The sequence below is a fragment of the Poromitra crassiceps genome, assembly GCF_964638095.1.
Source record: "Poromitra crassiceps genome assembly, chromosome: 1".
Taxonomy (NCBI): domain Eukaryota; kingdom Metazoa; phylum Chordata; class Actinopteri; order Beryciformes; family Melamphaidae; genus Poromitra; species Poromitra crassiceps.
This window is the reverse complement of record NC_139623.1, coordinates 44,126,077-44,152,973: the sequence shown is the minus strand read 5'-3', so window position 1 is coordinate 44,152,973 and position 26,897 is coordinate 44,126,077. Positions and strand designations below refer to the sequence as shown.

General features: G+C 43.7%; 1 protein-coding gene across 1 annotated transcript in view; it reads left to right on the top strand.

The window, feature by feature from the left end:
- prdm15 (PR domain containing 15) overlaps positions 1-24,069 on the top strand; it is a gene marked incomplete at both ends in the record, with an annotated part of 35,083 nt that extends 11,014 nt beyond the window's left edge. Inside the window, 17 exons of the mRNA XM_083644909.1 lie at positions 581-763; positions 3,105-3,290; positions 5,849-5,943; positions 6,367-6,454; positions 6,548-6,715; positions 9,910-10,004; positions 10,188-10,319; positions 10,772-10,912; positions 12,898-13,061; positions 13,952-14,031; positions 14,245-14,364; positions 15,016-15,147; positions 16,424-16,507; positions 18,214-18,389; positions 18,885-18,965; positions 20,640-20,861; positions 23,536-24,069. Coding sequence (XP_083501035.1) covers positions 581-763; positions 3,105-3,290; positions 5,849-5,943; positions 6,367-6,454; positions 6,548-6,715; positions 9,910-10,004; positions 10,188-10,319; positions 10,772-10,912; positions 12,898-13,061; positions 13,952-14,031; positions 14,245-14,364; positions 15,016-15,147; positions 16,424-16,507; positions 18,214-18,389; positions 18,885-18,965; positions 20,640-20,861; positions 23,536-24,069 — 2,681 coding nt within the window. The remainder of the gene's footprint in view (positions 1-580; positions 764-3,104; positions 3,291-5,848; positions 5,944-6,366; positions 6,455-6,547; positions 6,716-9,909; positions 10,005-10,187; positions 10,320-10,771; positions 10,913-12,897; positions 13,062-13,951; positions 14,032-14,244; positions 14,365-15,015; positions 15,148-16,423; positions 16,508-18,213; positions 18,390-18,884; positions 18,966-20,639; positions 20,862-23,535) is intronic.
- Positions 24,070-26,897: the final 2,828 nt, after the last annotated feature.

The window sequence follows — 26,897 nt, the reverse complement described above, 5'->3', positions numbered from 1 at the left end:
ACTACATTTCTTTATCGAGGAAAACACCTTTCTACCTCAAGCTATCATCAAACCTCCTTTTCAGGATACTGTACATTACTGTACTATATATATATATAGAGTCACCCACACAGGGCCTTAGACCCTCCATGCACCGAAGGGTCTTACAATACTGCGGTGTAGCACTAACTCTATTGCAGCAGATTGGGCGTGATCAACCCTTCCGCGGGCAATGTTGCAGACAGAGTAGGAAGGCTGATCCGTGAGCGGCTGCTTCTGGGACGCGGGTCGGGGTCTTAATCGGCCTCGGCTGGGTCTACTGGGCGAGGGTGTATGATGTTGAGAGACCCGAAACACCTTACGACCCCAGCTAACATCACTGATGACGCGTCCCAGCGCATGATGTAGCATGTATTTTAAACATACCGTATATATATATATATATATATATATATATATATATATATATAGCCTCTGGTATGACCAATTGCCAGTTTGTGCAAATTCCAGAGCAGGAAGGAGTAGAGGCAGGTGTGAAGAAATGCTGTGTCATGCTTACGCGTTCAGACTCCCAGACCTCCCTTACCTCTCTCGCTCGCAGGCCTCTTGCTGTGTCACCTTGAGGAGGTGAAGACGGTCACGGCGCTCCCGGCGAACCTGCTCCTGCCCCAGGAGGACGACTCGCCCGCGGCTCAGCCCGCCCCCAGGAGAGGGCCAGGCAGGCCGGGCAGAAGAACCAGGGGACGCAGGCCTAGAGCCACACCCACTGCCAGGAGAAACAAAGGTGAGCCGCCATGCAGGATGCTCCGCATCGTGGCTGAAGCAAGAATAGAGTGCCTAAGTCACGCCTTCTTCCGGGTTCCCCATGAGGCCTAAGGGAGTGAATTCCCCATAAATGTTTCCATTTACATTTTGTAAAATCCTTATAAAAAGAGTTTTACTCAGACAAACCAAGCATGGAACATTTTACTCTGACCAAAAAAGGGGGAGGGGGGGGGGGTGGCGGATTGTTTCCCAAGTTCAGGCCTGTTCTTTGGATGTTAAAAGGCATTTTTGGAAATGTAGGAAATCATTAACTGAAGTGGAGAAAGTGTAGACAAGGCAGGTTGAGGGACACCGGATACAAAAATACAAAAACAAAAAACAATCACAAAATAACTCTTGAACATCACGGGTTTGATGTGTAAGAGTGTAAGAGTAAAGGGGCGTTCACACCGACCTATTAAAGTTGGTCGCTGGCGTCGAGTTTACATACAAAGTCAATGCAAACGAGCGATTGAGCGTATATTCGCCTGGGAGAAAAATCGCTGGGCGTCCGAGCGGCAGAGACAGAGCGACAGGGAGAAAATACGCTCGTCGCCCGAGATGAAATATCCCAACTCGAGCGAAAATACGCTGGCATCAGTCGCTCGCTGTTCAATGCTGATTGGCTGCCATGTGAGAGCGAGTCAAGGATCACTCTGGCTTGGAACAAACCGCTGGTTTATTGTGTGGCAACAAACCGCATTGACAGGCTGACAGCTGACATGAAGTGAAGTCTGTACTACCGGTATGCAGCTCGCATTAGGAGCACGCTGATAGGCTTAGCTTGTAAACAATGACGGTGGCTCGTAGTGGACAAACAGCATGACATTGCGTAACGTTATATCCCCCACATGTCCGTCATTTCGTGTGCCTGTTGATGAGCGATTTAAACAGAGCGACAGAGCGATTCCAAAGGGTTGACTTGAGCGACAGAGCGACAAATAAATATATCGGTGTGAACGCTCCTTAAGTGTACTGTGAGAGGACGGATTCTTCCCTCATTACTAGCTGAAGATACTGTGCACATACAGTATACAGAGGTCCTTATACAGTATATTTGTCATGACTGGCATTTCTATTCTTTTTAGGTAATATGTTCTACTGTTGAAATGATAGGTTGTGTTATCTTTAATAACCACATTTTGCTCTGTTGTTATTTTTATAGCTGGCGTTTTCTTCTCCTGTGTCCTATTGAATGACCCAACAACCCAATTTCCCCACAGGGATGAGTAAAGTCTCATCCCTGGGCAAGCTACAGTGTATTGACTAGTGTTAGTGTGTATCTACTATCCACATTACCTGAGAGGAAGACAACTATTGTAAGTGAATCCCAGGATGGGTGTGAGATACTGTGATAAAATTCATAATGGTTATAAGTTTCACATTTTAATTATCATTCAAACCGTGTTACCATGATTACCGTGTTACCGTGGTTACAGTGGTTTGAAAAACGCAGTAAATACTGTCCATCAGCCAAAGTTAGCAAGGCCAGCGCAGGCGTTGGTGAAATGATTTCAGTGAGTGTATCTGATCAGTACCGTACTTTTTACGTCTGAGTTTTCAAAATAAAACTTGGTGAAATTCTTTCAGCGAATGTATCAGTACTTTTTGAAAAATTTCAGCACATTTGAACAATACCGCGATAATACCATGATAATTTTGGTCACTATAATCTTAATGTGAAATTTTCATACAGTTTTTTCTCTACCTGGCGTGCATGAGTGGTTGAAGTCGAATGATGCAGGTTAAACAGCAGCAAGCAAGCGAGACAGCTAACGTTAAAGATGAGCTGAACCCAAAAATGACTGTTTATGTTATTTTAGTTCACATACCTCGGTATTCAGTGCACCTATTTAACAATGTAGGCACACACAAAAAATCACAAAAATCAAATTTCTTTAGTTTTTCCACACTTTTTCACACCAAGAGTTAATTTTTCAGGATTTCATTTATAACCATAAACTACAGTTTGCTGACATCAGCTAGTACTGTACTATGAAATTTCTACCCCATTTCAACCAATCAAATCAAATCATCGACACACTATGCCCTGCGTCTCAACCCTCTTTTAAGCGAACCTTCAGCTATGGATGGAAAATGCAAATTCCAGGACTCATGGCTCACCAAAGACATTTACAAAGACTGGCCTGCTAAAGATCTGCGTAACAGTGTTGGCTCCTTGAATTTGAGGGAATTGGGCATGGTTGATTTTGATGTTTAAGAAGGCATGGGGAACCCTGGGGAAACTAATATGACTGATTAATCGCCATTGCGAGCTAACACTAGATCCCTTTTTGACGGGTGTCTCTTCCTTGCTACAGATGTGAAGTCCGCGGTGCAGAGCTCGGCCGTGTCGGCGGGGAGCGGCAGCCTGCTGATCGGCTCAGACGGGGTGGCCGTCCTCAAGAGGCACAAGACCAGAGAGCACAAGAGGGTTTACCGCTGCTCCCTCTGCAGCAAGGTGTTCCAGAACAGCTCCAACCTCAACAGGCACATCCGATCCCACGGTACACGCTGACACTTCTGTCACGCTGACACTTCTGTCTGATTATTCACCAGGAGTCCACACAGCTCCTTACAAAGTCTGAAGAGCTTCTTGAAATAAGTTATCTGAATACGGAAGTCTTGTTTTTCGCTCAATGACTGGTTTCGTTGTGCTGCATCTTGTCCACTCTTTGCTTAATAGAATAGTGTAGTAGTACAATATGCAAAACGTGTTATTCCCACCACCCCCCCTCCAGCAAGGGCTGGATGATATGGTTGAAATCAGTATCATGATAATCATAAGGATTTTTCTCAATATCAATGGATATCACGATATGGTTCATGTATGCAAAATCACGTTAAATAATAACATTAATGTTCGTCTTATTGAACTGAATGGTAAAGTTAGGTGTAATGTCTAACAAAACAGAAGATTTCAAGTAATATTCCCACCATACCTCATTTTATCAGAGTTTTTAGGTCAAATGTGCTTGTCATCGATTTAGACAGCAGAAATGTGTGTCACGATATTAAAATATCTTCATATCCTCGTGATATGATTCCACTGAAAGACGACAAACGATAGTGAATTCTCGTCCAGCCCTGCCTCCATCGTATTTGTCTTCCTAAACACAACTGGACTCCATGGCCCTTAAAGGAACACTCTGCCCATTTTCAACCAGCTTTGTATCATTAGAACATCAGTAGTATATCAGAAAACTGTAAACTGTTTTGAAGTCTGTCATTTAATTTGACAGTTATTGAGTGTTAAAGTGTGGACCAGTGACATCACTGGTCCACACTAACTCAAATTAATAACTCATTAACTCAAATCAACTCTCATTAACTGTCAAACTAGATGAATGATGAATAGTTTGACAGTTATTGAGAGTTGATTTGAGTTAATGAGTTATTAATTTGAGTTAGTGTGGACCAGTGATGTCACTGGTCCACACTTTAACACTCAATAACTGTCAAATTAAATGACAGACTTCAAAACCGTTTACAGTTTTCTGATATACGACTGATGTTCTAATGATACAAAGCTGGTTGAAAATGGGCGGAGTGTTCCTTTAACAATACATTTTGTGGTGTCCTTTTTCTTATACTGTTTAGCTTTAGTGTCAGACTTTTCATTAATTGTGTTAAGTTTTGCCAGCTTTGTTGCTTTATTTTGTGTTTGTTAAATGGCCGTTAAATTCAAGTTCAGGTAGCATTAAACTCTTCGTGTGAGAGAATTACTTTTTGTTTTTTCAACCTGGACCCTATTTTCCACACTGTATGTGTCTAATAAACTCATCGTGACACATTTTTTTCAAATTGGTAGAGTACTCACAGAGATAGCCTTGTTTACAGCTGGAACAATGCGCTCAAACAACTACACAGTGTACTTACTACACAGGGCAATTATGCACCACATCGTCAATACACGTTGGCTAATAAAACTGTTTTGCTGGCTGGGGAAAAACTGTCAATAGTGTCTGGCAACATGGAAATGACTTTATATTTAGCTGATTGAGGGGATAGTTTCCCATTCAGTCCCTCTGTCTTATATTCCACTATTATTCAGAAAATTACATTATTCTGAATTTGATAAGGGTCATGTAAACAGCATATTCCAGTTGCATTTTCCGAATTTGGCCTTTTTCCGAATTTAGCATTTTCCGATTAAGACGTGGGTTATTCCACTATTATTCGGCTTTTAGGAGGATTCTTTGATCATGTATATCCAGCGCATTCGGAATATGCGTCTCAATCAGGGGTTTTACTGCAGTTTGCAATGCATGTTGCGTGTTTGCTGTCAACTGATGTGTGCTAGAAAGCACTAGAAGAGGCGATATAATCATATAATCCATCATCTCTCTGGCATGCGAAAAGAAAAGCCAACATTTCTGATCGGGAGAAGATGAGAAACATCGATTTAAAGAGAGAGATATTTAAAGAGTGGTGCCCACGGAAGTCCAAAATGCTTGCGAGCCTGTGAGGTAATAAAGTAGGCTTCTAGCCTACTTTTTATGAAAGACTTGGATGTGCAAATATCGCAACGCCAAACTTCCCAGCAGCAAGCTCCTGAAATTGACCAAGTGAGGCTGGTAAGAATAGCGCTGCTCTGTTTATTCTCAACAAAAAAACTCTGCCTACCTGCATCTCTCTCCCCGAAACACTGAGTTAGGGGTCGGCTGCCTTGATCAATGCCAAGTGGAGGGTAGTCGTTGTGGGAGGAGGAATTGATTGATTTTATTTATGGATATGGAAGACAACAAAATCCAAGGGATGACATGTAAAAGTGTGAACACTGATTCCAACATGGTCCCCTGGTGTTACTCATTCACTTTACATTCACTACTATCAGACCTGACGCCCACTCTGATAGGAGGGGGGGGGGGGATAGATTGCTGACATGAAAATACAGCTGAATACGGAATATTTTTAAAATTTACAGCCAACTAGAGACCGCTGCCCACATAATGCATCACTTTTCCCCTGAGGATCGTATATCATTGAAGTAGTGAGTCACAAAATGTCAGATACCAGCGACTCAAAAAATGTCAAAAAATTAATCCTTTGTTTTCTTTTGCAGGCGATAAGCTGTTCAAATGTGATGAATGTGACAAGATGTTCAGCCGCAAGGAGAGCCTGAAGCAACACATCTCCTACAAGCACAGCAAGAACCTGGTGCGTGATGTTCCCACTGCAGCGCTGCCTCACAGCTCAGCAATGAACCTACTGACTGTTGTGTCTTAAAGGGATAGTTCACCCAAAAATGACAATTCTGTCATCATCCACTCACCCTCATGTCAGTGTAAACACAGGTGAAGTTTGTCCATATAACACACAGGGAGGTTGCCAGCACAACTCCATAGCAGCCGTTTCCAAAACAACTGAAGTCAGTGGGGACCAGTTCTTCAGAGTTCCAAAAAGACCTGTTTACACCATAACTTAGTGTAAATCTTAACTACAGCTCTGTGATTTGCAACAAATGATGGTGTATAGGTCTTTATTCACAGTGTGATTGTTTGGCTGTTTTTGTTGTGGAACTAATTTTTTGGGTGAACTATTCCTTTAATGTCTGATTTGATGTGCCCCCCCCCCCGACAGCCTGACGTGGAGTACAAATATAAGTGCAACACATGTGAGAAATCCTTTCGCCTGGAAAATGCCCTAAAGTTCCATAACTGCAGGACAGGTAGGAACGCAGTCCAGACATGGGCTCTGTGGTTTCATGTTTCCGATTCGCAGTCGGTCCGAGTCGATTCACTCTGTCCTCTTCTGTCTCCAGACGACAAGACGTTCCAGTGCGACATCTGCTCGCGCTTCTTCTCCACCAACAGCAACCTCTCCAAGCACAAGAAGAAGCACGGCGAGAAGCTCTACTCCTGCGAAATCTGCAACAAGATGTTTTACCGCAAGGACGTCATGCAGGAGCACCACAGGCGCCACGGCGTGGGTGAGGGCTTTCACTCCCGGCATAGGTTCAACTCCCCTTGCTTGGTTTGTTTCACACTAACCATCTGGGAGCTCCATCTTGGAAACCGGTTAAAAACGGCAGGCACTTAAAAAAAAAAATTGGCAGCTGATTGGATGAACCAGTCCTCCTTCCTCGGACGTTGTTTGGTTCAAACCAATAGATTGGATTTGTCATGTGATTGTGATCTCGTGCGAATCCAGCTGCCTCGCAAGGTTAAATAATTTTGCCACCATGACAGAAGTTACTGCTCTCCCCACACTGGAGACCGGATCAGAACCAAAACGAATTAATCTACTGGTAAATAAATCAAACGGTAATGTCTGAGAATGCAAAGAAATGTAACTGGCTCGTTAAAACTCGCATTCCAGGAATATTGTATTTACCACAATAGCGATAATGGCGCGTCTGAGAGCCTGGTTGTCAGGGGTCGCCCCTGAGATTCCAGGCGGGCGGGCAGCACCCGTGCATCGGATTATCCGCTCGTTCCACACAGAAGTACTCGGCGGATTCCACTCGCGTAGCACGACAACACGCTGAATCCCACTCGATTTGGGGGTGGAACACGCCAGTATTGGCCAATGCCAAAGCCAGTCCCCAGAATTGTCAAATCAAATCAACGACATGCTACTATGACCCGCCTCTCAACCTGTCCTCTCAGACAAGTTATGCTTTCAGTCTGAAACGGACTCCGACCCACGCGCCACTTAACTGCGAACGGGTTCAGTTCGACTTTAATTTAATTTTTATTTTTGCTTCGGTAAAATTATTTTCTCATACTTTTTTTGGTCTTCACTCTAGGTTCAGATTCTAATAATAACCTTGATAGAGAAATAAGATAGAATAGATACAAAAAGAATAGTTCATAATTGATCCAATCAGGGCATAATCTCTAACATGCTTAATGGCAAGTAGCCTGACTGTATATGAGTGAGCTCAAACAGTGAGGTCTAATATTTGGTTTGACTTATCATTTCACCCAAACATAATCTCTCCAAACTAGAGACAGAACACATGGCAGAGGCACAATTCATGTAAAAATTCTGCATCTGCCACAAGCTTATATAATATTAAATTATTATTCTTATTGCACAGAGCTCCATTTTGCATTCAACCACACCTTCAAGTCACCACATTTCTTCTTCTGTCGGGCTTCAAGCTGTCTGTACTAAAACCTGGTGCGTCTGTACTAAAACTTGATGTGTCTACTCTGTACTAAAACCTGGTGCGTCTGTACTAAAACTTGATGTGTCTACTCTGTACTAAAACTTGATGCGTCTGTACTAAAACCTCATGTGTCTGTACTAAAACTTGATGCGTTTGTACTAAAACCTGGTGCGTCTGTACTAAAACTTGATGCGTCTGTACTAAAACCTGGTGCGTCTGTACTAAAACTTGATGCGTCTGTACTAAAACTTGATGCGTTTGTACTAAAACCTGGTGTGTCTGTACTAAAACTTGATGCGTCTGTACTAAAACTTGATGCGTCTGTAATAAAACGTCATGCGTCTGTACTAAAACTTGATGCGTTTGTACTAAAACCTGGTGCGTCTACTCTGTACTAAAACTTGATGCGTCTGTACTAAAACTTGATGCGTCTGTACTAAAACTTGATGTGTCTGTACTAAAACCTGGTGCGTCTGTACTAAAACTTGATGCGTCTGTACTAAAACTTGATGTGTCTGTACTAAAACTTGATGTGTCTGTACTAAAACTTGATGCGTTTGTACTAAAACCTGGTGCGTCTGTACTAAAACTTCATGCGTCTACTTAAACTTCATGTGTCTGTACTAAAACTTCATGCGTCTGTACTAAAACTTCATGCGTCTGTACTAAAACTTCATGCGTCTGTACTAACGGCCGGTTCACACACACGCCTACGCCTATGCCTATGCCTATGCCTACGCCTATGCCTACGCATATAGGCATTAGGGATGGGCATCGAATTTCGAATTTTCGAATAATCGTTGTTATTATCAAGGTCGACTTTTATTATTGAAATTCGAAATTAGATTTTTTTTTTTTTTTTGAGTGAAATGTTGCATTGTCTCCCCTGATTCTAAGTATAGTCAAATCGCTTGGTTTGAGCAAGTAAAACAATTTTTATAAGCATTTTAAGCAAGGTTTATGGAAAAATGAATGGCGGATCATGAAATCCCATGAAGAGGGAGAGGGGGTGACTTTGGCACCCCTTTGGCACTCAGACCTGAGCCTACTAAATATTTAATGAACCACTCATGATTGTCAAAACTGTTTTTTATTTTCGAAAATGTCAATGTCATGTAACATGTTCTTTACTTCAGTGGTGCAATGCTTGTTTGAGCTAAAAATCCACAGCAGAAGCTTTTTATATTAATTAATAAAGCCGTAGACTTAGAATCAGGGGAGACAATGCAACATTTCACTCACAAAAAAAAAAAAAAACATTTTTAATTTTTTTTACATTTTTATTTTTATTTTCGAATTTCGAATTAAATTCGAATTTGGCCAGCGAATTTCGAATAGTGTTTTTGCTAGAAATGCCCATCCCTAATAGGCATTGCTTCATGCACGCCTGGCGCCTATTTTCGTTCACACAGGACGCCACGCTCTGCACTATGCTGAACACACTATGCTTTTTTTCTATCCTCTTTTTTATTGTAATGTGCAAGTGAGGATGTCTGTCTATTTCCTGGCCCGCTGTAATTGTTATTTTCCCTCGGGTAATCATGTGACTATGAGTCATCAACACCATGAGTGATACATGCATTGAGACAGGGGGGGTATATATACATCTGACAGAAAAGACGTTAAAAGAGGAACACATGAAGGACAGCTCTCCTACTATGCACTCATTAATTCGCGCTCCACCCTCCCTTTTGGGCAAACTCGGTAGAAAATATGGCCCAAGTCCACCAGAAACAACAGCCAGCTTGACAGTTCAGCGCGCCTAGAGCTGAAAAATAGAACAGACGCCTAAACGATAAATGCAGCGCAGCGTAGGCACAGCGCGAGCGTGGCTTCAGCACAGCGTGGCAGCGGTATGTGTGAACGCTCTCGTCTGTTAACAAGGACGCCTAAATTTTAGGCGTTGCTTAAAGCGTCGCTCTAGGCGTGTGTGTGAACGTGGCGTAAAACTTCATGTGTCTGTACTAAAACTTCATGCGTCTGTACTAAAACTTCATGCGTCTGTACAGGCCCAAAGCAAATGAAGAGAGAGGAGCTGGAGGCAAACGGAGAGGAAGGGACCAGGTACAGGAAGGAGCCATCTCCCTGTCCCATCTGCGGCAAGGTGAGCAGCGCGCCCCGCTCGGCACAAAGTCCCAGATTAATGCAATGGCAGTGAGTCAAATGACTCAACAGGAAAAGATTGCACCGTGGGTGCTGTGACGTGTGTGTGTGTGTGTGTGTGTGTGTGTGTGTGTGTGTGTGTGTGTGTGTGCGCGTGTGTGTGTGCGCGCGCGCGCGTGCACAGGTATTCTCGTGCAGGAGTAACATGAACAAGCATCTGTTGACTCACGGAGATAAAAAATACACCTGTGAGATCTGCGGCCGCAAGTTCTTCCGTGTGGACGTCCTCAGAGACCACATCCACGTTCACTTCAAGGTGAGACGTCCTCAGAGACCACATCCACGTTCACTTCAAGGTGAGACGTCCTCAGAGACCTCATCCACATTCACTTCAAGGTGAGACGTCCTCAGAGACCACATCCACATTCACTTCAAGGTGAGACGTCCTCAGAGACCACATCCACATTCACTTCAAGGTGAGACGTCCTCAGAGACCACATCCACATTTACTTCAAGGTGAGACGCCGGAGCGAGTGGAGAGTTTCCGCTGGACTCTGAAACCTCACAGTTGCCTCAGTACCCCGGCTAATGGCCTACACCACTGTGGAGAAACCTGAGATCCCAGTAAACAGCCTCCTTTCAGCGTAAAGACTCTGACCCGCTCAAACCTAACAAGCCTCAGGCACACAGGGTTAGCTCCAACACTCAGATCTCCAAAACCTAAATTGGGCCAAACTTATTCGTTTCAATCAATAATTGTCTTTCCAGGACATAGCCTTGATGGACGAGCAGGAGAGAGAGGAGTTCATCAGGAAGATTGGCATTTCAGCGGGCGACAGCGACGAAACGGACGACAGCGAAGATGAAGACGATCCCGAGCACCACAAGTACAACTGCAAGAAATGTCAAGTAAGCACTGTAACATAGGCATGTAGATATTCTGCACTCTTAAACACACACATTTAAATATTTTTTATTTATGAATTGAAATTAAATCTTGTTATAAATGTCGTGATGGGGGCGTCTGGGTATTGTAGAGGTAAAAGCACTCGCCTACCAGAGCAGAGTTCCGGGTTTAATTCCCGGCAGCGATACTTCTGGCTTGGTCAGACATTACTACAGACACAATTGGCAGTGTTTGCAGGTGGGAAGCCGGCGGCGTATGAGTCCTGGTCGCTGCACTAGTGCCTCGTCTGCTCGGCCGGGGTACCTTTTCGGGGGCTGAAGGGAACTGGGGGGGAATAGCCTGATACGTCTTGCTGGTGAAACTCCTTTGCTGTCAGCTGAAAAGAAGTGGCTGGCGACTGCACATGTATCGGAGGAAGCATGTGCTTGTCTACAACTCTCCCCAGATTGGCAGAGGGGGTGGAGCAACGACCGGGATAGTAGGGAGAATTGGCCAAGTACAATTGAGGAGAAAATGGGAAGAAAACGTATTACTTAACTTACTTACTTAACTTAAAAATATATAAATGTCGTGATAACTTTCCAACATTCCAGTTGTTTGAAACTTGGTTCAAGTACATTTTAGGATATAAAGGTCCCAGAATAAACTCCCACACACTGTCTCCACATGCAATCAAAAGTTTAATAAGAATAATGTTTCGGTCGTGAGACCTTCATTAGATTCTGTAGAGAATCTGATGAAGATCTCACGACCAAAACGTTATTCTTATTAAACTTTTGATTGCATGTGGAGACAGTGTGCGGGAGTTTATTCTGGTACTGTGTTAGGTTTTGCCCTTCTCCGACGCACCTGTTGAGCCTAGGTGTGCAAAAGCTTTTTTCCTTCAGGATATAAAGGTCACCTCAAATATAAAGACAGTGGATACGCCAAGACCTCTGATATGTGTAGCTAAGACCTCTGATATGTGTAGCTAAGACCTCTGATATGTGTAGCTAAGACCTCTGATATGTGTAGCTAAGACCTCTGATATGTGTAGCTAAGACCTCTGATATGTGTAGCTAAGACCTCTGATATGTGTAGCTAAGACCTCTGATATGTGTAGCTAAGACCTCTGATATGTGTAGCTAAGACCTCTGATATGTGTAGCTAAGACCTCTGATATGTGTAGCTAAGGGCAGACACTTGTGTCTGATATGTGTAGCTAAGACCTCTGATATGTGTAGCTAAGGGCAGACACTTGTGTCTGATATGTGTAGCTAAGACCTCTGATATGTGTAGCTAAGGGCAGACACTTGTGTCTGATATGTGTAGCTAAGACCTCTGATATGTGTAGCTAAGGGCAGACACTTGTGTCTGATATGTGTAGCTAAGACCTCTGATATGTGTAGCTAAGGGCAGACACTTGTGTCTGATATGTGTAGCTAAGACCTCTGATATGTGTAGCTAAGACCTCTGATATGTGTAGCTAAGACCTCTGATATGTGTAGCTAAGAGCAGACACTTGTGTCAGACTGTCTCAGTAGTTAGTTGTAGCTTTATAGAGAGCCAAAGTGGAATGTCACTTCCTGCTTCAGCACTGTACCAGAGATTTTCATCCGCCATTTATATTCCCATAGACATTTCGTAAAATGCTTATAAAAATAGTTTTACTTGTTGAAACCAAACGCTTCAGATATACTTAGAAACAGGAGAGATTGCATAACATTTAACTCAGACCAAAACGTTAAAAAAAATTGTTTCGGTCCGAGTGAAATGTTCTATGGTCTCTCCCAATTCTAAATATAGCTGAACCGTTTGGTTTGACCAAGTCAAACTATTTTTATAAGCATTTTACGAAATGTCTATGGGAAAATAAATGGCGGATAAAAACCTCTGGTACAGTGACGTTCACTTTGCCTCTCTATATAAACTGGAAAGGCTTAGCCTGTTTCCAGGAGAAGCCACTGACAGGCACACAAGCTTCCCCCTCTTGTCTCTGTTTGTGTAGTTCTCATTTGCCAAGGGCAGAGAGTACCTGAAGCACATCATGGAGCAGCACAAGGAGAGAGGCTACAGCTGTGGCATCTGTAACCGCCACTTTGCCCTGAAGGCCACCTACAACGCTCACCTGGTCATCCACAGAGAGCAACTGCCCGATCCTGCAGTGCAGAAGTAAGCACACCACTCAAACGTCATCCGCCACATTCACATGCACAGACAATTCCACTGTTCAACCAGTTACTCAAGTGGTGAGGGTTTGGTTTGGGTTAGTCAAGCAGCCTGGGTATGATAATAACCTGGTTGAGCTCATACTCCGATTATGAGAAATCAAGTAAATTCCATATTAAATAGGGGTGTGCCACCTTAGGCACCTCACGATTCGATTAGATTACGATTAAGGGTGCTACGATTCGATTATTAAACGATTATTACGATTAATCACGATTTTCGATGCATCTTTTTCACCAAACAGGATTTTTTTTAAGCAAGGTATATTTGTCAGTATCCATTAATTAAAGTAAACAAACAAATGTACCTCCATTATCTTCAGTTGCGACTGAAGTCCACGCATCACATGTTACAGCCACCCTGCATGCTTTCTTCAGTGATTCCAGTTTCCAGTACTTCGGTTTTGGTCTCGTTTTACAGTTAAGGAACTGCTTTCCGGGCGAAATACCGTATTTTTTGCAAATAAAGCAAAAAAATAATTGAAAAAAAAAAAAAAAAAAATGCAATTTTTTGCAAATCGATAATCGAACATTGTGAATCGATTTTAATCGTCACGTGACTCATCGCGATGCATCTAAAAAACGATTAATCGGCACACCCCTAATATTAAAGTGGTTACTACTGTGGGAAAGGAATATTTTGTTGATTTATTCATGTCAGGAGGGAGACTCAGTCACAGGATACCAAAGGTGCATGTAAACTGGGGAAGACTCTGAACGCAAGGTAATCAGTGGGGCCATCTAAGTACTGGTGGAGTGCAACAAATTTTCCTGGGAGAAAAATCTCTCTATGTTCGATGCTAATCATTTTGAACCCACTAATGTGTTCTGAAGGTATATCCATCCATGTGAAATTTGTGGCCGAATCTTCAATAGTATCGGTAACCTGGAAAGGCACAAGATCATCCACACTGGTGAGCAAATGGATTGAGATCCTGTGTCCTTGACGATTATTGCTTAATTATTCCTACATGCAGTGTTTTTGTGCACATGATTTTACAGTGAAAATCCACCCCAAACCTAGATTGTCATGCTATTTTTTCTATGATGCTAAACTGTTAGCATAAATGTGTGTGTTGTTATGTGTGTGCGTGCGTGTGTGTGTGCATGAGTGTTCCTTCCTCTAGGGGTGAAGAGCCACAGCTGTGACAAGTGCAGCAAGTCGTTTGCCAGGAAGGACATGCTGAAGGAGCACCTCAGGGTTCACGATGACATCCGAGACTTCCTGTGTGCGGAGTGCGGGAAAGGTGAGGTCCTCGCCGTTTGCAACCCGCCTCATAAATGGGCCATTCCTTTATAACTGGGAACTGGTAATCTTACGGTTCAAAGGTCATGATCTGGGACGGTAAAATCACCAGAGCTGGTATTTCCCATTCCAAACTCGTAGGAGCCTTAGCAGCCCCAACCTCAAAAATCCAAGATGGCTGCTCCGCGCAGCACCAGTAGTTATAATCGTAGTAAATGCTGTTTATTAGCAATTCTGTCTTGTTTGTGTCTCATTAAATCAGCTGTACACACAGCACTGTCTAACTTCTATCTGTGTGGACATGTTGCTGCAGTGTTTGTATGCCGCAAAATGCCTTGTTATCAACTATTATTACTAACAATGGCTAGCCTGGCTAGCGACTGGATTTGACCAAGAGCTGACTCGTTTAAACGGATATGACGCAATTCAACAGTGAACTTCCCAGCTCCCAGTTTTCTGCAAATGGAACGCTAACAAAACGGATGTGACATCATTCAACCGCTACATCCCATTTTGTTTACGATAAAGGAACGGGCTAATTATAGTTATTACTTAGTATTATACTTAGTTACTATTACTTGTGACTGCAAACAGCATAATGAATGTGGGTGATGTTGGGCCACTGACCCCGCGGTATCATCTCCCTGTGCAGGTATGAAGACCAAGCACGCTCTGCGCCATCACATGAAGCTGCACAAGGGCATCAAGGAGTACGAGTGCAAGGAGTGTAACCGCAAGTTTGCCCAAAAGGTCAACATGATGAAACACTATAAGAGACATACGGGTGAGTGCAATCACAATCAGAAAAAAACGTATTGATCCCCATTGGGAAATTGGGTAATGCCATTGCTACAGTTGCTCACACTCAGGTAGCGAAAAATATAACACAGAGACATTATAAGAAGATCAGGAATAGACGATAAAACAATAAAATAGAGCTTTTTGGCCACCCCTGATTTAGACAAAGGCTAAAAATGCCTCATCTTTTCCAAGCGTTTGAGAGGAGCGCTGATGGAAGTTCTCTTTCTCTACATAACACGTTGCTTGACGAGCTGCTGCTGACGCCCCGTGCAGACTGCAGCGACGTCTGCCGGGATACCTGACGACACGATCCAATACAAAGTGAATGGGCAGCAGCGACAGCGGGTGTCTACACTCGACAAACGTCGCTCTAGTCTGCACGGGGCGTGAGCTTCTTTACTTTCACTTACATACATGTTTCAGTGTTTAGAGTGATCGCACGTCGTGTTTCAAGAATCAAGCAATGAGCTGCATCGTCCACATCGATTCTACTGAAGAATATCCACACTTGAAATGTGTTAAAATGTGTAACGTAAGTTCTCTCCGGCGTCGGGTCTGTCTCTCTCATCGTGTGTGCATCTCTGTGCGAGCTGGATCTCCTGCGCTGCCCCGCCTCCTCCTATACACACAGATCAGCAGCCTGTGCATGTCTGCTCTGCTTATGGCTCTGCTCCTCTTCTTCTGAGAGCCGGGAGCTAAATTAAATATCACTATTGCAGACATTAGTCTATGACATAAGACATAATACATAAGACTAATGTCAAATTCAAGCGGACTTGGTAGTATAGGAAGCACTGCATTACCGGACTCGTACACTAAAATAATGGTTGCATATGTAGTCTGAAACACTATGGAGCACTGGAATGAAAAGCACGTGCCAGCTGTGTTATTTCACGTCTTTAAAAAAAAGGGAAAAAAGGTTATTAACCGGTTAAGGGTGTTGGTTAATCGAAAGTAAAATGAACCAAAAACTGACATCCCTATATTCATAGTATACCTTTAAGGCACTTCCGCATTGCCAAATGGAGCTGCCTAAAAACCATGCATAAAATGCATAAAACCAATGCATTCAATACAGTACATTGTCTATGGCTCCTGTACTTACATGGTATTACTATATTGCTACCTATGGTATTATCACCCTATCTGAATGCAGTGCAAACTTCACTTCCCAATTTCCCCCCGGGGATCATTAAAGTCTTTCTGATTCTGATAAAATGCATCATTATCTAACATGCCGTGCATCACTTTGCCCACAGGTGTAAAGGACTTCATGTGTGAGCTGTGTGGAAAGACCTTCAGCGAGAGGACGACCCTGGAGACACACAAGCTCATCCACACAGGCAAGTGTCTGTTATATGCTAGCTGTACAGTACAGTTGTGTGTTCGGGAAGTATTGGAAATGATGGTGATGAGTTAAAAATCTGGAAAACACAAAGTATTATGGAAATGTTTTGGAAGAGGTCTGGAAACTCACACTGAAAGTCTTTGTGAAATTGCAAATAATGAGGGGAAATGCTCCTGATAATTAGGATTCAATCGACCTCTAGCCTGTTAACTTTTTTGGCTGGACGGCAACAGCGGAGCCAGCCCTATAACGCGATTGTCTGTCACTGACTGAGTGATGAAGTTACACCATTGGTTGGCCAGAACACGGTCCAGCCATATAGTAGAATTTACCTATTCTTCTTGTTTTTTGTTTGTATTTGAGTTGTCAAATTTTCACATGTGAATGGGACCACCCATTTATTTTCTCTCTCCCTAGGGTGCTTCCCGGATGACCCGCCCCACTCTGCCTCTCATAGGCTTACCCTAACCCTAACCAATCATCACTCCACATGTCTAAACCCAACCAATCACCACTCCTCATACCTAAACCCAACCCAATCAGAGGCAGAGTAGGGCGGGTCATCCCGGACCGCTCCTAGGCGTTTTGTGTGTGTCCCCCATGGGCCTTGGTAGACTACAGTAGATGATTGATGGGAGCTTGTGACCTGCTGTTTTCTTTCTTTTTTCTTTTCATTCTTTTTTTTGCAAAGCATTTAGCCTGAAGCTGTAGAAAATGTTGCAAAGTAGAAAATGTCAATGTCACACACAACACTGGGTCAACAAAAACATAACATAACTATATAATATAATATCTAGACTCAGTTCTCAGTCTCTATCCACGTTGCTCAACTAGAGACTGAGGACTTTCTACCAGCTTTCATTGTTAAAACTGGGTGGAAACGATTTGAGAGTAAAAAAAAATATATATATTTTTATCTTGAGTCTTTAGGGCAGCCCTTTGTGCAGAACGGGCGGTGACATGCAAAAGTTGTGTGTTTGTAAACGGATAAAATGGAATCAAATAATGTAATGTTCCTCAGAGCATCCGTTTTCAAAGTTTTAAAAAGTACTGTCCGTGTTACAAAGTGATTCACTGTATCTAGGGCCATATGATTTCCGCAAAACAGAAAAAATGGACGGGAATCATGGAATTTGGTGATAAAATTGGAATCAACTGTAAAACATGGTATATTGCAGAATTTTCATAAGGGTTGTAGGTTTGTTAGCGCCTGTTCTCGCCAGCGTTCAAGAAACACATTTTGTCAAGGAGTTCCCAGATGATTGGGTCTCCAATTGTATGGGAGCCGAGACTATAATATCTGAAAACACTCACCAATCGACAGGTGGAAAACTGTTGGGGACAGCGAGGGGAAAATGCCACCATCTTCTTCTGGAAGGCCTGCTGTCAGTTTCCAACAGTGAGAAAGAAGTTGAAACTAAATCTTAGTGACACAAATTGATTGGTTATTTGTCGTGTATTATTTAAAAGTTCAGCAAGATTGCTCACGAAAAGACCAAAATGCATCTAAAAAATCATGTCATGAGGGCAGAAAATTTCTTACCCTGGTGCACAATTTGTATCAGGGGAATGAATTGCAAACTAATGTTTGGAATTGTAAACTGGACTGAAATATATAAAAATCCAGCCAATAGTATGCAGATTATTAGCAGCATTTACTTCAGTGGTTGAATGACTCGGTTTGTCTCTTGGCCTCTACAGTGGGTAAGACGTGGACGTGCGCCACATGCGACAAGAAATACCTGACGGAGTACATGCTGCAGAAGCACGTGCACCTGACCCACGAGAAGGTGGAGGCCCAGTCGTGTCACCTGTGTGGGACCAAGGTGTCCACCCGTGCCTCCATGAACAGACACATCCGACGCAAGCACCCCGAGGTGAGCCAGGATGAGCGCTGTCGTTTTGTTTGACCATCTAAGGGTGTTTTCACACCTACCTAATTTGGTTCAGTTTAATTGCACTAGAGTTTGTTTTCCTATGGTTTTCCCCCTTGGTGCGGTTCGTTTGAGCAGGTGTGAATGCAGCAACCGAACTCTGGTGTGCACCAAAAGCGGACCAAACAACCGAACGAACTCTGGTACGATTAGTTTGTGTTGAGAAAGTGATCCGACCTCAATTCAACCCAAATGCAGGAAGCCTCGTGCATTTTTGGACTAAACAGCTCCCGTAGCCAGCTGCACTGTGCGTAACTGTGCTATGGACAAGCATTAATATCATTAAAAATATCTTCATTCTTCACATGCTGTTCTGTTTACTGGTGAAACAAAACGTGATCCAAAAAAGAAAAGAAAAAATACAACAAAATGCAATTTAACATCAGGGTCACAGCAGGGTGCCTGAAGCACTGTCCACCTTCTCCTTTGTGTCTCCAGGTGGCGTCTGTGAGAATGGATGAGTTTGATGATCTTCAGGAACCTTCGACAATTGATGATTCTTCTATTAGCATTGTACAGGTATGTAGTACGTACACTTGCGCACGTAGTGATGGAACACAGTATGTCAATTCCAGATAAAATCTAGGTTTAAATCTACCCAAGATCTATAGAGGTGGTCAGAGACACATTTGGCCACATGAGTAAAGCTGCGTTCACACCGACCTATTAAAGTTTTTCGCTGGCATCGAGTTTACATACAAAGTCAATGCAAACGAGCGATTGAGCGTATATTCGCCCGGGAGAAAAATCGCTGGGCGTCCGAGCGACAGAGACAGAGCGATAGGGAGAAAATACGCTCGTCGCCCCAGATGAAATATCCCAACTCGAGCGAAAATACGCTGGCATCAGTCGCTCGCTGTTCAACGCTGATTGCCTGCCGTGTGAGAGCGAGTCAAGGATCACACTGGCTTGGAACAAACCGCTGGTTTATTGTGTGGCAACAAACCTCATTGACAGGCTGACAGCTGACATGAAGTCTGTACTACCGGTATGGAGCTCGCGTTACGGTACGGCCACACTTGCGCGCCGTTTGACGCATGCTGACGCTTGGCTATATGGACGCTCGTCGCTTGGTGGGCGTGGAAACCCGGAAGCAGCAGCTAACTCAAGCTAGCTGCTGCTAGATTTACTTTGCTTCTTTGAAAATTGGTGGTAAAGAGGAAGTGGAAGAGGACAGGAAGGGTAGGGTAGGTCCTAGGACGAGCTCAATTGGCTAGCTTTGTACTTTGTCAAACTCCACTCCGCCCCCTCTGTCGCCCACTGTCGCGTCACAAGCCTGCTACGCATCGTCTGGTATCCCAGCATGCTTCGCGAGGCGTCGAGCAGCATGTTCAATACAAAGTGAATGGGCAGCAGCGTCAGCATGCGTCAAACGGTGCGCAAGTGTGGCCGTACCGTTAGGAGCACGCTGATAGGCTTAGCTTGTAAACATCTACGGTGGCTCGTAGTGGACAAACATCATGACATTGCGTAACGTTATAGCCCCCACATGTCCGTCAATTCGTGTGCCTGTTGATGAGCGATTTAAACAGAGCGACAGAGCGATTCCCAAGGGTTGAATCAAGCGACAGAGCGAAAAATAAATATCTCGGTGTGAACACAGCTTAACAAAGTGTAAATGCAGTCTATAAACAGAAATTAACTTTTACCCAGAGATCCAACCAGGATGTAAATCACACAGGCGACAGGCAGCTCAGACGGTGACATGCTTGTGAGCAACAAGACAATTTGTTTACCGTCACTTTTAAAGGATGGAAATATTGCAAAAAAGGGGGTCCACCCGCTATGCCGACCACCCGCAATGCCGACCACCCGCAATGCCGACCTTAGGCGTGGGGGTGGGAGAGGTTAGGTTTTGGGTTAGGGTCTGGGGGAGGTTAGGTTTGGCGTAGGGGCTGGGAGAGGTTAGCTCCACCGACACGCTGCACGCCGCCTCGCTCAGCTGGTTCTGCTTGTGGGCTATCGGCATTGCGACCTGTCGGCACTGCGGCCTGTCGGCACATAGCCGAAAAGAAGTACAGCAAAAAAGTATTCCGTACACACATTTTAATGTCAGATGTAAACTAAAGGTAGTCTTAACTAAATCAAATGTAGACAGAATCTGGATATGAGCTGCATGTTGATAGCAGGTGTGAAGGAGGCCGGTGGGAGCAGAGAGACTAGAGGTTGTGTTGATGTTTCCTCCTCCCTCAGCCCACTCTGACGCTGGAGAAAGACGGCTTGTCTCAGGAGAGGCCCAGCCGGCCGTCGCTCCATCCCAAGAAGAAGCAGAAGGCTTCCGTGGAGCCGGAGTTCTCGGAGTCTGACGAGTATGTGGACTTCGCAGAGTCCAGACAGGAACCTGTGACAGAGTTCACCTCTGTCATCGTAGGCGACGAGACGGAGACGAGCTCCGCGGTGCAGAGTATTCAGCAGGTACACGTGCACATTTGTCTTGTAGGGGTTGCATGAACTAGTCCATTGGTTCCAAAACTGTGGTCTGGTGGTCCACGGGGCTCCGCCTGGTGGTCCACCAGAGATTTTTTTTTTTTTTTTAACAAACAGTTTTTACATTATACACATTAACCCTGAGGAGTAGCTGGATTGGGCCAATTTTCGGAAATATCGTGATATTTGGGAAATATCACAATTTTGAACATTTACTTTCAGAGGCTGCAGCAGGCTCAGTTTTAAAGCCAGAGTGAAGTTTCTGGTATCATATGAAACTAGAAGACCAAGACCTAAGGAATTGATTTCTAACCATGTCATGCTAGTTTGTCAGGAAGGTAGCTAAATAACACTCCAAAGTTAGGCAAAAGTTTGGCGAGGATTTTTTTTTTCATGTTTCATGTGTGTGTGTGTGTGTGTCCGTTTTGAACCACCTTGTAGCCTTATATTGTAATTTAGCCTTTCTGCTGCTATTGCATGGTTAAATCAGCAAAAAAAAAATGGGGGGGGGGGGGTGTATACGCAGTGGAAGTGGTCCCTGGGAACTTTCATTTGGTACGTAGTGGTGCTTGGATGGAAAATTTTGGGAACCCCTGAACTAGTCGATGAATCGACGCATCGACAACACTACCACAAGTCAACGCCTCCCATCGATGAGTCGTCTCGTCACGGTTTGTGGCAAGCAGCCTGTTAAGAGCTTTATTTATTTATTTATTTTACCCACACTGCACCATGTGACGTCTGGTCGATGTAACGTTGACTTTATTGATAGGAACGTCATGCAGCCCTCGTCATGCTAACATGTCCGATATGTTTCATTTGAGGACCCCATGAAATGGAAGCACAGTACATGACAAGTGGCACTGAGTTAATAAGGGAAATATAGGCAGAAGCGTTGCGAACTGAAGAGTGGGATACGTATCATGTTGATGACAGTGCTCAACAGTAATTCAATTTTCGATTAAACTAAAATAAATAAAAATCCACAGAAGCGGTGATGAAATACAGTTGTAGTAAAATCATTTGATCACCAAACTGGCTCTCTCTTACTCAGAGCAGCATTTCCTTTTTGTTGTTGGTTTGTTATCTGTGTAACATGGAGCAATTATCTAACAGCTGCCAGATATTGTAATTACTTGTCAAAATGTAATAAAATTACCCACTCTAAAACGTAATAAAACCTGTCAATGTACTAAACCAGACCGGGCAGTATACGGCCCGGGGGCAGAACCGGCCCTCATGATGGTTCTGTCTAAGACAAACCACACTATTTTACTTAAAAAAAAGATTATTACCTAAATTGGCTGTTTAGATGGTTTTCAAAGTGTGAGACGTGCCTCCTGTTGGGGGGTGCGAGCCAACTTCAGGGGAGGCGCGATCTGATGCAGAAAAATCAGAGAGAAGAAATGACACAATGGCTGCGCAGCGTCCACCGCGCGAATCAGCCGGAGGCGGAGCGCCCACAGTCTGGCTGCCTCTGTTGAGGTGAGCTCAGGCTGTCAGAGGAGAAACCAGGGAGAAGGAAATTGCAATTTCTTTTAAATGCGTGTTTCACAAATCCGATCGCGGCAGTTCTTTGTATGTATGTACATCAAACACATTATGCTCATGTTTTTGTATCTGTTGGGGAGCTATTTCCAACAAATTGTATACGAATTATGGGGCTGGGGAACTGTCAATACTCAATACACTGCACGGGGCAGGTATCCCGCTAGTTATAATAAAGGTGTTAAAGGAAAACGATTAAAATTCCTTTTGAGTGGATAAAGATGTTTAAAATGTTTAAAAGAAGATATTTGAAAAAAGGATAAAGAAGTTTTAAAATCTTATAGGATAAAGCTGTTTACAACATTTTTGGAACTCGTTGTTATGCCCGAGTGGGTCTCTTCTCTGAGGGGAGGCTCAGTCTCCCACACTTTGAAAATCCCTGCTAGACTTTATTCTAGTGATCAAAATAGAGGTTGCGGCATGACACCATTTTCTTGGCCCCCGGGGACAATCTGGGTTTCTCATGTGGCTCCCCAGGATAAATAATTGTACTAAACTGATAATGTCATAAAATTGCATTATTACATTAACCTGGAATTATGACTTCATTAGGGATATTAAACAGATGATTTTCAGTTATTTTCAACCAATTATGTAATAATAATGATCATGATGAACATGTTTTGCAGTGCACTGAAAAAGTAAACTTCACTGGGAATTTAATCATTATTTTAACTAGAAATACAAAAATACAAATAGAACAATATAACTTGAGTTAAGAAAAAGGATCAAATATACACAACATGCTGTATAACTTAAAAATAATAATAATCCGATACTGATATATATCAGTGCTAGGCCAATATCGGCCGACACATATATCGGCTGGGCTCCAATTATGATAATATTGAATAATGTAATCTTTTAATTATAAGATATAATATATAAGATAATAACTCAAGTTATTCCCTCATTGGTCTGGTCAGTATTATTACATCATCAGTAAAAATGTACCCTTATGAGGTTCATAATCTCCGGGTAATAATGTGATATGAATTACATTGGCATGTTTTTTTTAACCTATATAGAGGGAAACTTTATTTCATTTTGACAAGCTATTACATTATTCATCAGTTATACATAATCAGAGAGCAAATTTACGTTGTCGTTTCAGGTGGTGGTCTTGGCCGACCCCAGCGCTCCCTCGTCGTCCTCCCCGAACAGCTCCGTGGGGCTGACCAACATCACGGTGACGCCCATCAGCAGCCACGGCTCGGCACAGTTCACCAGCCTGCAGCCCGTGGCCGTAGGCCAGCTAACGGCCGGCGAGCGGCCGCTCACCCTGGACAACTCCATCCTCACCGTCACCTTCGACGCCGTCAGCGGCTCGGCCATGCTGCACAACCGGCCGGCCGACCTGGTCCCGGAGACGGTGGGGTCCGGCGGAGGGGTGGGACCGCAGTCGGTGGCCCACTTCATCAACCTCACCACCTTCGTCAACCCCATGGGCCACCAGCTGGAGGCCCCCACCCTGGCCTGGAGGCCTGTCCCGCCGGCCGAGAGTGCCCAGGCGGCCCCCGTGGTGGAGGGCATTCAGGGGGAGAGCCAGGAGGGCCAGAGCCAGGGGGCCGAGCCGGGACATCAGAACCAGCCACCAGCCCCGCAGCAGCAGCAGACCACCTCTGCACAGCAGATGTTCAGCTACTAGAAGCACAGACTGGAGGTGCTGGTCACCTCACCACTACAGACGCTGTTAGATAGTACAGTAGATTTTTATCAAAGTTTATACAACTTTGAACACTGTCACCCAGATGCCTATCCAGCTTCATGGAAGTGAATGGAATTGAAATTAAATTTTTTTTTTGTTTTCCATCATCACAACATTTTTATGCTTACTGTATATAAAAATTAAATACTAAAGTTAAAACAGAAAGGGTACATTGGTACTAATACTATTGAAGATTTACATCTGAAACCAAAGCAAAATGTTAAATATTTTATCAGTTTTTCAGTCAAATTTGGTTGTTGTCATCAATTTAGACAGCAGAAATGTGTGTCAGGATATGAAAGACAATAAACGATCATGTTGAATTATCGCCCAGTCCTATTACCAGCCTTTTTAAAACATGTATATTTTCAAGGTGAATATAGATTTGCTGCGTGAGAAATTAAATACAAAAATGACAAATCTGAAAAAAGATTTTTGCTTCAGTCGACAAAGAATTAATTTATGTTCTAGTAAGTTGTTTCCAAGAATTTAGCTGTCATCAAGCCTGTTATGCCCAGACCCTTTGCTGGGAGAGTCTGGCAAGCGAGACTATGTAATAAGTGATGGTTTCAACATTGAAAAAGTGATGTGCCTTCTGAGTTAGGAGCATTTTTTTTGTGATGATTCATCCTATACCAAAGAACATACATTGGAACAGTTTATGATGTTGTATATGGTGTCATTGTCATTTCTTTTTTTTTCAGATTTCCCCCATTTTCTTTCCAATTGTACTTTGCCAATTTCCTCCTGCTGCCCCGGTCGCTGCACCCCCTCTGCTGGACTGGGGAGAGTCGTAGACTAGCATCATGCTTCCTCCGACACATGCGAAGTTGCCAGCCGCTTCTTTTCGACAGCGGGGAGCTTCACCGGCAGGACGTAGCACGTGGGAGGATCACGCTATTCCCACCAGTTCCCTTCTGCCCCGACCGACCAGAGGAGGCGCTAGTGCAGCGACCAGGACACATACCCCTAATCCGGCTTCCCACCCGCAAACACAGCCAATTGTGCCTGTATGGACGCCTAACCAAGCCAGAGGTAACCCAGGGGTAGGGCTGCACGATTAATCGTATTTTCATCGTCATCGTGATATGAAAATGCGCGATGAACACATCGCAAAAGTCACGTGTTATTGCAATAAAACGTTTTTTTTTTTTTTTTTTTTTTTACAGTGCACCTGAACGCAACATGCAAGATACCGGCTGAATAAGTGTCCAAATGTTCATGTCATTCTGGCCAATACTCCACTTCTGTTATAACATTTCAGTCTGGAATATGGAATATCTTTCAATAATCGTTATGAGTTATCTCATGTGTAAGAAATGACTGTTCTACATTGAAGTAAAAATGTAAATAATTAACTTGTTGGTTTTGGATTTTTTTTTTTGCTTCAAGAGTGCATTTTTGTTCGTACAACCCTCAACACAGGCTTTGAGAATCCCGTGCCACTTACTGATACGTATGCTTAAATTTTTTTTTTTTTCCCCCCCCCGATTTTTTTATCCCATTTTTCATCCCCCATTAGTGCTCATTTGATTTCTCAATCCTGGTTGCTACTCCATCCTATGCCGATCTGGGGAGAGCCGAAACTGTCTCCATGCTTCCTCCGAGACATGGGCAGTCGGTCAGCCGCTTCTTTTCACCTGAGAGAGGAAGCTTCACCGGTAGGACATAGCACGCTATTCCAACCAGTTCCCCTCCCTCTGAACAGGCGCCCTTAACGACCAGAGGAGGAACCACACTAGCAACCAGGATATTGCATGTTTTTGTGAAGGGGATTCCTATATGAAGGAAACCCCCGGGAGGCACGGGGAGAACATGCAAACTCCACACAGAAAGGTCCTTTTGCCGACCCCACCTGGGCGGTGGGCACTCGAGGACATGCGGACGGGCACGCATTCCTTCAGCGTTCACCTCGTCCCCAGGTGGGAATCAAACCCACGACCTTCGAGCTGTGAGGCGATGGTGCTTACCACTGCACCACCGTACCTCCCCACGTATGCTTAAATTAACACACTCATATTGCAAAATGAATTTAGGCCCTCACCGTAATACTTCAGAAGTTGAATTTGAAATTCAGCATTAATACATTTGTCATTTTTTGTCTTAGATTTACCTTTGTGTGTTATTGCAATATAAAACTACATAAATGAGAATCGATTCTAGATTCGATTCTGGAATAGGATCGTGACCCCAGGAATCGGATCTGATCGTGGCTTAGCCGGATCGGAGCACCCCTACCCATTAATATTTTTGTTTATAGCATTTTTTAATTTATCGCAGGTCATATCGTCATCGCAATATTGAACAGTGTTATCGCACATCGCAGCTTTTCCTCATATCGTGCAGCCCTACTCAGGGGCGCGAACCTGTGACCCTCATGTTGATAGGCAGGGAATCTACCGCTACACTACCCAGACGCCAATACTTTGGATTGCTTCAAAATCATCTTGTTGAGCCCATTTGTCTCTGGGTCACTCACAATGTAGTTGAAGAGCGTGGTGCAGGTAATTTTTTTTTTTACAGTTAGGACTCAAGATTCTTATGAAAATACCCCCAAAAAACAAAATTAAAACATGACCCCAGGGCAGAAATACGATAATTATTGTATTTGTACGATAATTTACCACCAAAACCAATAGCATTAGTTTCAGTAGTCAAACGTAACTAAGTAGTAAAACTAGTTGACTCCCAATATGCAATCGGTTTTTTACAAAATAACGCCTATTTGGAAATATAATTTGGGGATCAACCATCTCAGCTCGTGTAAC